General features: G+C 38.6%; 2 protein-coding genes across 2 annotated transcripts; both read right to left on the bottom strand.

Moving 5' to 3' along the window:
• Positions 1 to 1,005: 1,005 nt before the first annotated feature.
• On the bottom strand, positions 1,006 to 4,504 carry LOC146318109 (uncharacterized). The gene is made up of 3 exons (XM_084732483.1): positions 4,375 to 4,504; positions 1,706 to 1,895; positions 1,006 to 1,496 (listed from the first exon to the last, which is right to left on the bottom strand). The coding sequence occupies exons 2-3, from the start codon at positions 1,872 to 1,874 to the stop codon at positions 1,096 to 1,098; spliced, it is 570 nt and encodes a 189-aa protein (XP_084588609.1). The 5' UTR covers positions 1,875 to 1,895; positions 4,375 to 4,504; the 3' UTR covers positions 1,006 to 1,095.
• Positions 4,505 to 14,299: 9,795 nt separating this feature from the next.
• On the bottom strand, positions 14,300 to 16,901 carry LOC146318108 (protein shisa-like-2A). The gene is made up of 3 exons (XM_084732231.1): positions 16,554 to 16,901; positions 14,710 to 14,846; positions 14,300 to 14,586 (listed from the first exon to the last, which is right to left on the bottom strand). The coding sequence occupies exons 1-3, from the start codon at positions 16,736 to 16,738 to the stop codon at positions 14,414 to 14,416; spliced, it is 495 nt and encodes a 164-aa protein (XP_084588357.1). The 5' UTR covers positions 16,739 to 16,901; the 3' UTR covers positions 14,300 to 14,413.
• Between the last annotated feature and the right edge of the window lie 357 nt (positions 16,902 to 17,258).

Raw genomic sequence — 17,258 nt, 5'->3', positions numbered from 1 at the left:
CTTGTTGTTGGTCAGTGCATTATCAACAGTAGAAGCCGGTTGGCACGCTCCCAGTTTGGAGAAGCAGATGGGGGCACCAGCACCCACACTAAGCAATGAACTGCTGTGGACGGGGTCAGCAACAAAAGATATTTTAGCCACTTTAAAAAAGGTTCACCTAAAAAAATTTTCACCACTTTACCTTTGTGTCTGACAGTGTTTTCTGATGGGAAACTGCAATTTCACAAGCCAAATATCACTCTCTCGTAAACCAAGTAAACTCCATAGGTAAAATCAGTCATTTACATGCAGAACATGGGAGGTGCTGGTCTACTGTGTTATTGTGTGACTTCACATTTGTCTTATCATCTACTGAGCACTTTCAGTGGTTCCCAAGCTATGGATCAGTGCACCTATAGCGGGTCATAAGATGATCTCAGAGGGTGCAAAATGATTAACTGGAACATGAAAAAGACGGAAGCAAAATTCTGATCTCTTTTTGACTTTTCTTTAGGCTTTTTTTTGTGATATAGTTTCACCTTTTCTGGCCTACCACAATTATGCAAAGGGCCACTGTACAGGATTTAAGGGGATACATTTTAAGAAATGGAATATAAAATTTATAACTATGTTTTCATCAGTGTATGATCACCTAAAAATAAAAATCAGTGTTTTTGTTATCCAATGAGTGATGAGCTAACAAGCTAAAAAAGCTTCTGAGCTAACAAAAACAGCCCTATATATCTACACAGGGAGTCTGTCCTCTTCCACAGAGGACAGCATGTTGCACCACCATGTCTCTACAGTAGCCCAGTATGGACAAACCACACCACATGTTCACATTTTTTCATTGAAGGGACAGCCACTATAGTTTGTCCTACATTCTCTGGGAGAAGGGGTATTCAGTTGGTTGTAATCTGCAATTTGCCACTAGATGCCATTAAATCCTACACACTGGACCTTGAAACAATATGAGACTTTTTGAAGGAAACTCTTTGGTGGAGCCACTCACAGTTTATAGACAAGTAGACAATGATTCATTTTACAAGGTCATAAGTCAGAAAGGTTTAGAATCAAATTCTACTCTTATGAGTCATGAACTCTTCCTTTATCTAATCACCCTATAGTGAACTGAAGATCATCATCGCTGTCTTCGATCTCCTCTTCTCCCTCCTCCTCCTCTCTTTCTCTGTCTGCCCTCTCTTTGTCGCTGGCCTGGATGTAGTTGTCCTCAATGAAGCCATCATCATCATCATCCAGTTCTCTTGGAGTGTCTCCAGCCACTCCCATTCTACCCATCACACTGTTAGGGAAGGGCGCCCCATCCTGGCCATACTGGCTGACCCCATCAGACTCCTGGAGCAGGGAGTGTCTGTAGCTGGCCAAGAAGCGATGGAAAACGCGAAGCTTGACGGCCATCACGATGAGGAGTGAGACGGTGAGAGCCGCGCCCAGTCCTGCAGCCAGGTAGGACCAATCCACAGATTTCGAGCCCTTATCTGGGTCAGATGCCTGCACTGGAAGAGAGCAGAAAACAAATTAATCGCATCGACTACATGTACAGGTAGTGTGATGTAACAATAAAGACAGCGAGGTCAACAGCAGTCCATTCAACCTGATTCCTGTAAATGAAGTGTTATAAAGGTCGAAGTTCTTCAGACACACCTGGTTGTAAATAGTTAGGTGGCGGTAAAATATCCAACAGAGTGCACCTTTTGCTACTTACTTCGAGTTTCAGTACTGTTATCGCTTGACAGATTCTCATCCTCCACCAGAAGGTGTCTCTGGGCTCCTTTGTGCCCCCCGACATCAAATACAGTAGCCAGATGTGCTTCTTTGATAAAAGCTCCACAAAGAAAAAACACCACAAAGAGGCTGCAGCTCCACTGGGCCATCTCTGTGTCCTGAGGGAAAACCTAAAGAAATCAGATCACCAGCTGAGTACATCTTCATAAGATCACGAGAGGTTGTTGTGAAGGGCACAACACTTTAACGTCTTCCTGTACTCAGAAATATGTTTCCTTCTTGTTTTTACATGTTTGAGAGTCACCGTGCAAAATGATGTATGATGAATATATAATATATGCAGAGTTTGACTTTAGAAGGCAGTTTTCAAATCATTTGCTGAAAGTGAAAAGTTTCTCCGCGCTCATTGAAAATGATTTTAAGGGGTGGGCCTCCGAACCTGATTTGTGACATCACAAATAGTTTGGAAGTCAATTCACCATATTGGCTTATTTCTTCTGACATCACATCCAAGGTGGGAAGCTCAAATGTACAGCTGTGTTCCAGATTGTAAATCATATTAATGTAGGGAATCACAACTTCCCCACTGACCAGCAACTGAAAAGAATGGATTGTGAAAATCTGGAGGGACATGGGGCCATATTTTAAACTAAAACAACATTTAGTAACCCATTAGTTACTGTTAGAAAACATCTAATGTTAGCCTTCAACCACTTCCTTGCTAATGTTAATGTTTGATAGTGCTGCATGATATGATAGGAAAGCCATAAATTAATTCTGTAATATCAATGTATATTTATTTAAATGTAAATGTAGTCTGTAACATTATGTGACAGTTTGCTGACAGGAGCAACACATATTTTTGTGTAATGTTTCATATTGATTATACCCAAAACCATAGTGTTATATGTATGATGAGGAAATGTAAGGTTCAGTTGTTTTTTTTTCTAACCTAACATAGCCAACCGATAGGCCACTTTAGCTCTTTAGTTTACATACGTGGACAAGAGACAGCAAGATAGTTAATGTCACATTGCAAGCATGATTATATCCAGTGTGTTTTACCTCCAAACTTAAAAAAAAAAATATCCAAAATGTGCATTGATATTTTCAGAATTAATTCACACTTTTCTTATCGTATCACGTAACAGTATCAAATGGTAGACCTACTGTTAAGTAACAAGTGACTGAAGGCTATAGTTAGCTGTTGTCTCACAGTAGTTAATGAGTATCAGATATGTGGTTTTAGCTTGGAATATAGCCTGATGTCGATCCAAAGTTTAAATATTCATTGTCTTTCAGCTGCTGATCAGCTGGAAGGAGGTGAAATGATAACAACTTATCAGATTCCCTATGTTTATAGACTTGTAACCTGGAATCAAGTCAGAGGAAAATGGCCATTGTGTGAATATGGTGAATCTTGTATGTCGCAAATTTGGACAAACATTGCAGGACTATGTGTGTCCTCTCAAGCGCATCTCTATTATTAACCTTTGGTGAGTATTTCAGTTTCAACTGGATTTTATTGGCTATACATGTATGTATGGAAGGAGGGACTTACAAACATGAAAATAAAAAGATATAGGAGTGGGTAGGGGTATGAGGGTATGTAGCTTGAATTTGAAAGTGTCTTGAGGGCTATGGGAATGTAAAAAAGACTGGAAACCACTGACATGAATATGTAGTGAATTGATCATTTGTTAATGGTTAGCAGCAGGGATTAATGGTGCATCCTGCATTAATTCATGCATTAAATCATCATGAGTCACACATTAGATAAGCAGTCAGTGATGTTTTGAGAAAACAGGAATCCAACCTTCAACGTATGGCTGATGAGGCATCATGTATTATAAACAATTAATTATTGAGCAATACCATGTGAAAATCAATAAGTTTTAAAAACTGGCACTAGACTAATAGTGTTAACATTATATGACTGCTCAAAGCATGTTTAGAGATGACTGGACAAATGAGAGAACTATTGTATTCTTAAATATGGATCCAAATTCTTCTGTATTGTTCTACTCCCTTTTATTCTATTTGACTGTAGCTGCCATTTACACACATTTGATTTCAAAGATTTGATTAGACTTTAGTTGTCGCTGTGATTTAACAATCACCATAATTATCATCAACCCTCTGTTTGTTCTAAATTACAGGGTATAAGAGAGAAAAAAAAGCCAGTGAATTTGTAATCCATGAACGAACAGGTGCCTTCAACCAGCAAATAAACACCTCTCTTGTAGCAGTGGAAAAGACGTATTAACAAACAAAAATATCTTCATAACTTTGTGAGGAAACAGTGATCTATTGCACACAGAAACTGTCACATGATAGAAAGCAGCTGACTTGCTTGTTGAGCAATGTTCATGGTCACAGTCCTGATCTGCTTACTAATTAACTTTAAACATTACATGAATATACACATTATGCAGATAATAATTCTTAAACCAGAGATCAGATATGTAGTGTTTCAATACAGAGTTTTCTGTCTTTTGAGGCAACAGTCTCAGTCAAACACTGGTCATATGACTACAACAAATGATTGCTGTCTAACCCACATACATCACCAAAGCATACATATGGCCACATATAAGGCACATACAAACCACAAACACACACACACAAGAAAAATCTAAGTTGTCTTACCTGTACAAAATCAGATAACTGACAGAGCAGGTGTTTGTCTCCTAGACGTGGCTCCTAACAATGTTTTTTGTCCTCCTTTTCAGTTCCCTCTGAAAAAGTAAAGAGACTTGGTGGGCAAAGGTCGCAGGCCATAATGTTGCCCTTCCTGCACCTCAAGACGGAGATGTTAATGAGTAACTTTATTAGGTTTCTCCTCGTAATTCATTTCTCATTCACTAGTCCAATCAGGAGTGAATATAAATTTTTTTTAAATTTCAAGATTCGAGATTCAATAGATTTTTTTGCCATATGCGCAGGCACACTGGAAAAACCTTGTGTGTTTCTCTCAGGATCACCTTTGTAACAAATATAAAGGGAGCGGCATAAAAGGAAAAAAGAAATACATATACATACTATATACCAGATCTATTCATTTATATTTTTAGGGTCAGATTTTAAAAATGTAAAGTGTCAAGGGGCCAGACAGCTACATTTCCTATGTCTGACCTGCAGATGTGGATTTATTAATCTTCATCAATAATGATCTTCAAAGAAACAATTAAAATACATGTAAAATTATAATGGTTGCAAGATATTTAAATAAAATTACCATGATATGTAATTTTTTTTTTTCATATTTTTATCATTTTTCATATTTGCCTGCTTAAGACCACCATTTATAAAAACAACTCACTGTGAATTCGCTAAAAATACACATCTTTATTGTGAGTTATTCTGGGAGCAAAAAGTTAATTTTATTTTTCAAAATAGATGTCAATAATCAGTCATTAGAAGAAATAGAAAAATCAGTGACAGGAAGGAAACCATTTGGATAAATTGTGCCAGTTGTTGCAAATGTGCTCTGAGGCCAGATAGTGGCGCTGTTACACACAAGACACGAGTGAAACACTCCACAGAGTCTTTATGAAAGTTAAACCTCTGGCTTTACGTTGCTTCAGAGGATTTTCTCCCATCAAAAGAACTTTTCCTTGAGCCACTTCTCTTTCTCTTTGGTGCCGTGAGGCGATGCCGGCTGACAAAAGCACTGACTTGAGTCCTCGTGGCCTTGGTCTCATTCATTATTCATGTAATGTGTCTTCAGAGGAGCTTCAAGTGTCTTAAGAATTCTGACTCCTGACTCAGATTCACCTCATTATGCTGCACTTTATCACCAAGAATGGAGCCTGCTTCACAAAGGATTACCGGGAATCCCCTTTGAACGGGAATTAAAAAAATTCCAGCTTAATTCACTTTAATTTACTTCAGTCCTTAAAAAAACTCACTCTTACCATGATAATAATACATGAGCCAGATCTTGAAGACATTTTTACATTGGAACAAGTAAATTTAAGTGGACGTACTCAAAACACGCAGTAATTTTGTAAACTGTTGTTGGTTTCTTCCTCTAGACAAGTCCTTTAATCTCAAATGAATGAAGCTATTTTCTTTGTGGGAATTTCTTCTTTATAATTAGCTCCAACCAGCATACACTTTCATTATGAAAATTACTTGGCAGACGAGGATAAACGACGAGGTTAAATCTGTCTGTTTTTAACACCAGCACTATTAACACCTTCTCCTATAATATTTAAAAATATAGCACTGAGTTGGTAAAGCAAAATGTTGGTAAAAAAGTAAAGTAAGAAAAGAAAAAGAAAAAGGGAAAGGAAAAGGAAAAAATGGTAACATAACATGGTAACATAAAGAATTTAAAATGGTGTAACCAAATTTTTTTCAAACTTTTTGTTATGATTCAGTATAAAACAACATTTGACAGAGATGACATCAAGTGTGATGCACAAAATAATATATATAATCCCTGTAACAGAGACAGGTGTGCCCTCTGTATATGGAAAAAGGCAACACTAAAGGGATAGTTCTGATTATTTGATGTGGGGTCGTGTGATGTACATCACACACCCCCAGTTTGGAGAAGCAGAGAGGGACACCAACACGGAAGCTAAGCAATGTAATGCTGTGGATGGTGTCATGACCGTTCTCTGCTCTTCCAAAACAGTCAGATACCCTCCTTTCTGAAAAAAGAAAAACTACACAACCCTCCCTCATTTTCTGAGCTCCCCTCCGCTTTTAGTAATTAGTGTACCGTCCCTTAATTCCCAGTTTTCTAGCCTTAGATATTAATGTTCTTTAATTTCTGTATAAAGCATTAATAATCAATTTTCCAGCCCATCAAACTGGTTTACTTCTCTCTTTTTTAGTTCACAAGTTGTATGTTAGTGAGCACCTCTGCTTTGCCAAGATAATCCGTCTGCCTAACAAGTGTGATATGTAGAGATGCTGATTAAACTGCATGAATAACACATATGTGCCTTGGATTGGTCGCAACACAATATCTTTAAAAAAAATACATTTATTAAGCACTGAACTATGGATATTTTAAATAGGGTTATACATACCTCATTTTTTCCCAGGTCAAAGTTATGACCTGACTTACTTTGCCTTTGATTGACAACCTGTTGTCTTTGATGGTCGAGTTAGTCAGGTTAAGACACGGGGAGTGATTGGTTGGGATTAAGGTAAGAATATCCGGGTAAGCCAATCAGAGGCAGAGTAGGGCATGTCATGAAAAAGTTTGGTATCTGTAGCCCTGTGTGAAATATTTGCCACATGCGTCATGTGGGTGGATTATCTTGGCAAGGAAGGGTGAACATGAATTTTTACAACTTTGTGAACAGAATTTGAAAAAAATAAACCTTTAGTGTGCAGAGAAAAAGTTCTTGCTCTTAATAGGAGCAAAAAGTGTTTTGCTTATACTTAATAATCACATCAGAGGTGTCAAGAATTAAATGACTTCTTGAAATAGAAGCACATCTAGTTACTACAGTCCACTCTCTGTAGTCAGCTGCCTTCTGTTATGTTAGGTCCTCACATTTACTGTGTCTGCGTGTTTTTCAAGCCTTTCACCTATGATCATTACTTTTGACCTTCAATCTTGACGAGGGGCAATCAAATCAACTTCATGCATTCATACTGGGCGGCGTAGATGGGCTCAAGCTGGGTAAAATACAACACCAACCCTGGCTGTTTGGTCAGCCATCACGAGCTTAATGCAGCTATGGGTATATTGTGCACATTTTCCACTTGGTCTTTTCCATTCAACAGTTAGTTCTCATCACCCATCCAGGACATTAGCATAGCTTATTACTACACTGACGTTTGAAGCGCAATATATGCTAATGGGGGTTTTACATGTCAAATTGCTCTCTATTTCAGGAATACATTTCTTGTTCAGTGTGCATATTAGTGTGTAGTTACACTGAGAAAGAAGCTCCATCCAGTTTTAATCCATTATAGCTTTCCTCATCGCGCTCACTCACTGTCAGAGCTGAAGCTGAGCAAAAAGTCGGTTGGTGAGAGAGTTTTCATTGGATTATTCATGTTATGGATGTATTAAATCCATTATCTTACCCAAGAAAATAAGGCCATGAAAAGACTGTCAGATGCTTATTACAATGATCAAAGCAGTTGCATTGTCACTCTCATCCTCTTCTCACCATGTACATCTTCAGAAATGCTCCTCCTGGCTCTTCAAGGCTCTGCCTGTCCGTAGAGAAAGATGAAGAACCCAAAGCCAGCACCAAATCTCAACTCTCTGACTTTAAGTCTCACCGACCCATCTCATCTTTTTCGCTTGAATTCTTCAACTGACACGGTGGCTTTAAAGCAAAGGGAAAGAGAGACAGAGAGAGCCTTCATCATTAAAGTTGCTCAGCTGGATGTGTTTACTAAAAACACAACAAACGTCAGCATGGCAGTGAAGTTGCCCATCAAACAGTTTCTCTTAAAAAGACGTTTGTGTCAAGAAACATTTAGTTTGACCAATTTAAAAAAATATATAAAGAAGAATAATTCCTTTCAGGGTAGTACCAGTACGACATACTGTTCTAATAGGTGCAAAAAACCAACAACAAAGAAATAATGTTTAAATCAAGACTATGTTATTTTTAGGATTTGACAGCCATTAGCAGATTCAATGTTTATATTCTTTAGCAGATAAAATATATCTGAGTGAGAGGCAGGTTGTACCATAAAAAATAAAATCATGGTTTAACTTTAAATTATGTGGCACTTTTAAATATCTAATGACCAAGCTAATTAACTTTTTAGCTATCTTACAGACAATATAATGTTTTTTTCTTTTAATGTGTAAGCAAACAATATGACGTTTTGTTATTTTTTTGGCTAGTTAGCAAACATTTGCTGTGTCTCAATTCTGGGACCATTTGTATTTACACTTCCTGTTTTGAGTGCACTGCAAGTACCCACGTGTTGTATGTAAAACAGCAAAAACACTTAGTGTGAAACACTGAGCACCTGTCACCCACCATCTTGTCTACATAGTGGAAGAGGTGAGACTAACAAACGTGTGAACATGGCGGTCCAGGCTGTCAAGGAAGCAGCCACAGTGACTACAGTGAACACTGAATTATACAGTTATAAGTCATGCATGTATTTGTATCAGTAAGCACCACTAGACTGTTATTGGATTGAAGTCGTCAAATACATGTATTTGGTTAAGTTTGTATAGATTTGGTATCAGGGATCAAATCAACACATTGGTGCATTTTCATCCAGTAGGAGGAGGGAGGGCCGGCCCATTGTCAACGGAGATTATGGCGTATTTTTAACCTCCTGAGAAACAGAAGGCAAACAAAAGCAAACAGAATTAAAATGATCTTTATGTTGATTGATGTGAAACTGAACACAAATTAATAAACAAGCTGGTAGATGTTGGGTGGGTGACAGTAAAGATCTGCCCAGCTTCAGTTTGGCCACGAAGAAGAAGAAGAAGAAGAAGAAGAAGAAGAAGAAGAAGAAGAAGAAGAAGAAGAAGAAGAAGCTGCGAACTCCTTCATTTGAAACAGCACGACCCTGTATAAATTCATGCACTACACAAGTGAGTACAAAATGTTGTACAACATGACATTGTACTAACGGATCTGCATTGAGACAGTTAAAAAAAGAACATTGTCTGGATTTACTCATTTTAAATGGCTTCAAAATCCTGTTGAATTTCACAGCACTTCACAGTGTAACCGATATGAGCAGGTTGCTTTTTTCACCACATGGCATCGGGCCAGTTCAATCTGCCAGTGGAATGGCAGCATCGATGCATAATAATCAGGATTCGTCTTTTGATTGAGATTTTATTGATGCTCTTTCAAGAACTGTGTAAATAAACCACTATGTACATTTGTGCAGTGCCTTTGAAAAAAACTGCCATCAAACACGGGAACAGGATGTGAAAATAAATCAAACACTCAGTCTTTCCTCTTTCATTCAGTGTGTGTGTGCTGTAGTAGATTACTACACACGCTTTGGAGTTGACATTTAGAAATGAACATAATGCATGAGTAGGGGAGACTGGGGATGGTAGTAACACTTTTGTTTGTACATCAGTAACTCAGTGGTTGTTTGTGCCAGATCTCTCAAAATTTAATACAATGTACCCATATTCATGTACTAAATAAAGCTCGTGTGGACATCTACTACACAAGCACAGATTATGTGAGTCAATGTCAAATACAAAGAGTTCCATTACAACCTACTCCACAACTGGGGTGAGTTGTAATACTTGCTGGAGTAATTATGATCAACATTGTCAAAGTTATTAAAGAACTTCATTAAAGAATAAAGAATAAATACTTACTTGTGTGTGTGTGGACTGTATTTCTTAATGTGCATGTGTCAAATAAGGATTTAGACAGTCACAGTTGAGGGAATTGTAGATAACTGCCCCTGGGGTGCAGAACTGACAACGTACACACTTGACCTACACATCCTTTGGCCTCGAGTTTGCAAAGTGTTCCATGTACACAAAGCAGAAATTCTCATCATTTTAATAAACTGTTACAACTGTTCCCACCTCAAGCAGCGATTATGTAGATAACTAGTTTAGCATGTGGCCTAAAGGTAGCATGAATGCAAAGCATCAAATTAAACTAAAGAAACTGCTACTTTAGATTATGTAAGTCAAACCACTCTATAAACAATACAATGAATGCTAGGCAAAAAGTCATCTTGATAAAATTAAAAGTTATTTGCTTATTTGAAAATATTTTTGTGTCATAAAATCCACAGTGTTGCTCACAGAGAAAATTCTCATGTGAGCTCATAAATTAACTGTGAGTGTATGATTTTCATGACATGTCACCACAGCTCTTTTCTGATTGGCCAAACTAACAATGTTACAACATTCCCCAGTCTTCGCTACAGCACAACAGAAACTCATCCAAACATTTGACAAATACACCAGCAGTTGATGATTTGTAACACTTTAAGGTAACTTGTACACACATTTATGAACACACTGTTAAATGAGTCTTTTCTCCTTTTTGCATTAGTGTAAGTTACTATTCAGAGTTACAAAGAAACAAGGGCACTTGAAAGCTTTGAGAAGGAAATGAGAAATGTAGCTTTGTGATATCTGATGTATGCCTCTTTATAATAACACTGTAAAGCGATCAGAACTCTTCAGACAGAAGTTAAAAGGCTGGTATAACAGTTAATGGCATTGCAAACTATGCAGTGTCATATTGCCATTTAATATACAATGTGTTTAATGTAAAATGCCGAAATGTATGTACTGTAAATGTGAAACGACAGATAAGAGGTTACTCTTACATTCTTTTCTCACTGAAATGTAATAAAGGATAGTTTCACATTTTTCCTGTCTGTCATAAAACCAATGGTCAACATAACCTTATGTGAACTGATTATGGTCCATTCTGGTTGTGGACAGATTCCTTCATAATGTCATTTCAGTGTAAAAGAAAGGAGACAGAATCCACAGTCTTCATTCTTGCATTCTACAGTTCAGCAGTGGTAAAAGGTCCACCATGTGAGATTTACAGGGATTTATTGGCAGAATATGGCAGAAATGGAACATAATATTCCTATGTTTTCATTATTGACAGACATCTGAAGCCTCATAATCAATGTACATAATGTTTTAAGACAGATTTGAAAAAGTATGAAACTATCATTTAAGTTGGTTAGATTAGAAAACAGACTGAAAAATGGCACAGCGATCAGAAAACTTTGTGTTTGTCCTGAAAAACACTCATACATATACTCATATGCAAAATGTACATGTATATAGGCTGGCAACATCCATTGTGCTATTTAGGGAGCAGCGGCTACAGAGACACCTGCTGAGGAAGAATGTACATGAGATGGTCTGTTCAACACGCAAACCTTTTCTCATGCTCTCCTTGTCCACAGCAGCACACTGAATAACTTCAGATGAGCAGATGAGCTGTTTTACAGTGGTTGGTAAAAGCCAGATAGAAGACAGACAGAATTTTACAACTCGGAAATGATCACAGCTGCAATTATATTATCATTTGTCACCACAATCACGAGGTACACAGTAAAAAATATGGCAATCTCGTTATGAAGTCATTTACCTGAAATGTGCTTTGATCGGCTACTGCAGTGGCTTGCCGGATAAGCTGAGTCAGGTTTAAGTTATTTTACAATGATGCATTTGTTCCCAGACCCCCACCCCCTGCACTGGCAATTCCTCTGCATCACCAGATCGGACTCATTCAAATGAATGGAGGGCTGCATTTTGATTTTTTTTTTTCTTTTTAATGCAGAGCTACAGTCAATCTGAACACAGCCTTATATTTGGTTAGTTGAAATAACTAAAATTGTTAATGCATAGCATTAGTTCAGTTAGAGCACTGAAGTCACACTGGTATTTGCGTAACTAGTATCAGCGGTTTCATTAATGCTTTGTGATCACTGGTTTATTCACTCTTGTGTGGTCTTCAGCTCACTAGTGTTATCATGTCTGATGAAGGGCTGGTGCCCAAAATGTTACATTTGGTGATACTATTAAATTTCCTAAAGGAGCGGCTTCTGGTGTGTGGACCTATTTTTGTATTTCAGCTTACTAGTGCCATCAATCATATTCATCCAGGTGAACATTCATGTCGACGCTGTTTGCTGCCACAGGTCCCTGCACCGCCCCAGCCTCCTCCTTACGTGCTATAGTTTTGCCATTGACCCTTCCTAAGTCCCGCCCTTTTTGGAACCTCATTCAACTTTCTCGTTTCCTGTTTCCTGTACTAAGATATGCTATGTATATATAGTCACATCTTAAGTTGGCTAATATTAGCAAAACACATGCTAACTAGCTGTAAGTCTACATCAATTGTTACATCTCATAGGGTGTGTCCAAAATCACTCACTATATAGTCAGCTACATCGTGAGTATTCCATTTTGTAGTGCTGTCAGAATGTATAGTGAGAATTATTATACTCTATATAGTGGACTCAGAGTATCCCTAACCCACAATGCATTGTTAAAAGTAGTGTACAAGTGATTGTCAAGCACCATATACCATCATGCATTGCGCTGAAAGAAAAACAACAGCAACTGCTTTACTGTATAGTGAGCTAACTATGTAGTCCCCTCTGTATAGAAATCCCCAGACAGCGAGTGAGGAGTAGTGAATGAGTGATGCAACCATAGTTAATATTAAGAAAACACTAACTAACACAGCTAGCTAGTTACATCTCATAAACTGTCTGAAATGGCTAACTACTCACATAAAAAGTCCACTACTTAGTGAGTTTGGCATTCTGTTGTGCTGCCTGAATGTATAGTGAAAATTATTATACCCTGTATAGTGGACTCACAGTATCCCACAATGCATTGTAAAAAGCAGTGTTCAACCAATGATCACATCCCAAGCGCTATATACCATCATACAGCAGTGTTAACAGAGATTAGTGTAGCAAAACACCAGGTGAACAGCTAGCTAATCAACATAAACCGCTAACTAGCTAGTTACAGCTCATAGTTAACATTAGCAAAAAGCTAGCTCGCTAGCTAGCTAATCTCAATTGTTAACTAACTAGTCATCTAGTGTTTTGCTAACGATAGCTAACTTCAGATTTGACTATATGTCAAGGACCTCATCTTTTGAATATCTTCAAAATGTGGTTTTCTTTTCAACATAAACAAGTCTACCACATATTAAATCTAAGTCCAGGAAACAAGGAAAGGAGAAAGTTGACTGAGGTTCCAAAAAGGGGTGGGACTTAGGAGGAGACAACTGTCAATTTACTACTAAGGAGGGATCAGTCCTCTCAGTCCTTGCTGCTGCTCAGATTCTTTGAGAGCTCCATCAAAGAGCAACATATGTTTAACCCTCTGCTATAACCAGTCAGTTGGTGTGTGTGGTGTGCTGTCTTCACTGTCTACTTTTAATTAAAGGCAAGCATGGCACAAAATAAATCTTTAAAAAATCAGTTATTTGACGTGTCTCTGAAATTGGTTACTGGTTTACTGACAGATCTCGGTGTCTGGTGTCAAAGTCAGGCACATCTGATGTTCCACCCCGATGATTAATAAGGGTCTCTTGTCATTAAAAAGTAAACAGGTTATTTTAAGCATTTGAATGAATAAACCATGCTGTCATTTTTATGGTGAGGAGAGTGGCATCATGCTGTAGATCCTCCCCACATATCCTTCAGTCCCTGAGTATAATGTACCCTGCGTTGCTACAAACCTTCACAGTCTTACTGTCCAGATTCAGCTGTCCCCTTGATACGTCAGGCTCTTTTTTCCTGCTGTCATTCACATCTTCAGCATCTTTCACATCCTGAATGTAAACTGGAATACATCCCTAATTGCTCTAGCTTTAATGATTCTTATTAGTCTTTGGCTTTCTCAAGGCCAATTACAAACATTCACATCCAAGAAGATGGCAGATAATCAATTTCCATGCATACAATTCCAGTTACTGCATGGTGCTGAAACACTCACTCACACAAAATTCATTAAGGCTGCTCAGAGCCTTGACTGTGTGCACTTGTTAAGTTTGGTCTACAGCACTCAGAATTGTTCTTTTTTTTTCACCAGGCGTTAGTGTTATGTAATATTTACTGCTCTCAACCACCATGACTGTACTCCACATTATTGTATGTCAGCCACTGTCACAGCAGTCCCGTGGCAACGCAGTCCTCCAGATTCACTGGTTCTCTTGACCTCTGTCCCGTTGGTCCCAACAACTGTCTCAGAGGCCTACGAGGGGCTTTCCACTTTGACGCCGGTGACGTTAGCTGTGAAACACCTCTGGAACAGCAGCTCGGGGTCCGGCGGCTGGTTATCACAGTCCAGCTTCCTGCTCATGAAGTGTTTTCTGAACCCCTGTGGACCGGTGGCTCTCGCATGACTGGATCCCTCACTAGGGTCGCCTGCACAAAAAGTGCACACGCACAAAAAGTGGGTAAATCATTTCTCTGAAATGAAGGCTTCCAGAAAAAGCAAATGAATTGAATACCCATTATCATAGTGTACTTAAGAGAGCCTGCACACACCTGGCGCTCTGAGGGGCAGGCCGTTGTCAAGGCGACTGGGTTTGGTAGCGATGAAGAGGTAGCAGAGGACACACACGGTGATAAGAAAGGCAAGGAGGACCACAGCCGCGATGGACAGACCAATCAGAGCACCGATACTGGAGAGGAGAGGTCAATAAAGAAAACATTATGATGCGTAGGATTGAAGAGAGAATATTGACAGTGAGAAGATCAAATATAGAAAGATAAATAACGTAGTAAATGGTATGAGATGAGATATTGCATTTACGGCTACAAAGCAAATCTGCCCACTGGCATGAATAAAGTCACCTGAACCTGAACATACCGGTTATTTTCATTATCGATTAAACTGTCAATCATTTTCTCAACTAATTGGTTAACTGTTTGGTCTTTAAACATTTAGAAAATGGTGAAAAATGTCAATCAGTGTTTCCCAGAGTCCAAGGGGATGTCCTGAAATGTCTCATTTTGTCCACAAACCCAAGATACTGAGCTTACACCTTTAGAAATAAGAGTTCCAAAAGGGTTCTTCCTGAAGGGCTTAGGTTCTACTCAGAAACATTTGCATGTGAAGACTCCTATTATGAAGAAAGGGTTCATCATGGGTCCTTTCCAAGACTAAGGGCTCTATTAAGAACCCTTTTCATCCAAAGAACCCTTTTTGGAAGAAAGAGTTCTTCAAGGACTGCTGAGATATTTGAAGATTTTTTTGTCAATTGTTCTTTGAACCACAAAAAATAAAAGGGTTCTGGTAGAACTTCCTCAGTAAGTTATAGATAAAACCCTTGGAATATAAATGTGTTCTTGATGGGTGGAGCTGAGGTTCTGCTCAGAACAATTTGCTTGTGAAGAGAGCCCTTTTTTGATGAAAGGGTTTGTCAAGGGTGCTTCATAAGACTAAGGGTTCAATTAAGAACCATTTTTCTCCACACAAGCCATTTTGGAAGGAAGAGTTCTTCAAGGATTGTTGAGATATCTGCAGAACATCAAGTGCTCTTTTTACCATAATATTTACCATGAAATAAAACAGAACTCCCACACAAGGTTCTGGATGGAACGGTTACACCATAGAAGGGTTCTCCTTTAAAACCTCTTATGGGAGGTTCTTGATGAAACCCTGAAGTATAACCCTTTTTGCTGGGTTGCAGCCAGAACTATATGACAGGGTTTATAAAAGGTTATGCCAGGAACCAAAAAAGGTTCTCCTATGGGGACAAGACAAAGAACACTTTGTGGTTCTAGTATTCGCCTTTATTTTAAAGAGTGTGCTATTGTAGAGTACTGAGAAAACCAGAAAATATTCACATTTGAGAAGCTGAAATCAGATCATTTGGACATTTTTTCTTTAACAGAAAAGACTCAGGACAATGAATCACTTATACTGGATTAAACTAAAAAAATGGTAAGGTATTAAAAAAATAAAACAAAACAAATAAAAGTACTTATATATTGTGTTATATATGTGTTACTATCTCACTGGGTTAGGTGGAGATGGTGCAGATGATCCAGCTTTGCTTGCTGAGAATGAGTGAAGACAAAGAGCTCCAGCAGCTGCAGCAATTAGCTATTTAAAATATTTTATATCAAGCTGAGTGAAATCTATCTGACAGGTGGATCGAGGTTCAAACGGGTGCTGCTGCCTGCATTACTGACAGTTCAAAGTGTCAACACAAAGCTGCAATATCAAGAAAATCTTAGTTACACACTGATTCTTCATATTTTGATTGTGAGTGCATTACCTGCAACATCTGTGTTTGGGAATTTGGTCAAAATAAATAGATTAAAAAGACTGCATTAGATTAAATATTTAAAAATGATTTTTGCCACATATGAAGTGTCGTTACCTCAGCCACCACATGTATCCGTACTCATAGGGGTAAAAGCTGTTGGGATCATCACAGCAGTACTTGACATCATTAAATCCGCAGCAGTAGACGGCGGTCACAGCGTTTCCCGGTCTGGGGCAGGAGAACCCGTCCACAAACACACCGTCAGCGCTGTAGTAGCTGCTGCACTCAGCGCTCATCATGCTGCAGCATGGAAATCAAGGAAATTTAAAAAAAAAAAAAAAAGAAAAAAAAGAAGAAGAAAAACTTGTTATCCTCAGATTAAAGTGAGAAGGAAGGTGGTCCGTGCATCCTCAGTGTGAGTGAGAGAGTCTGTGCGCTCCGCTGTCAGGCTCAGTGTTTCTCCATCAGCTGCTTGTGTTTCCCAGTAAATGAACAAGGAGGTGGAACATTTAGAAGCAGAAGAAAACTGGAGCCCTCTCCTCTCTGTCACACACACACACACACACACACACACACACACAAACACACACACACACACACACACACACACACTGCTTACTTAATCTGCTTAAGTTTTTGGACAGCACAAGCTTTTTTGTGGATCCTGGAGTTCCTCACTTCAGTTCACTTTGCAGCTCTTCGCGACGAGATTGAAGCTGTCCGCAAACGCATCAACATTTTTAATGTCGTGTAGTGAAACAAAGACATAAGAGCCCCTAAAGCAGCGGTTCTCAAATAGTGGTCACTTCATTAGGGGGG

The sequence above is a fragment of the Lutjanus erythropterus genome, chromosome 12 (assembly GCF_056507025.1).
Source record: "Lutjanus erythropterus isolate fLutEry1 chromosome 12, fLutEry1.hap2, whole genome shotgun sequence".
Lineage (NCBI taxonomy): Eukaryota > Metazoa > Chordata > Actinopteri > Lutjaniformes > Lutjanidae > Lutjanus > Lutjanus erythropterus.
Note: the sequence above shows the minus strand (reverse complement) of the source record. Positions and strands in the feature narration are given on the sequence as shown.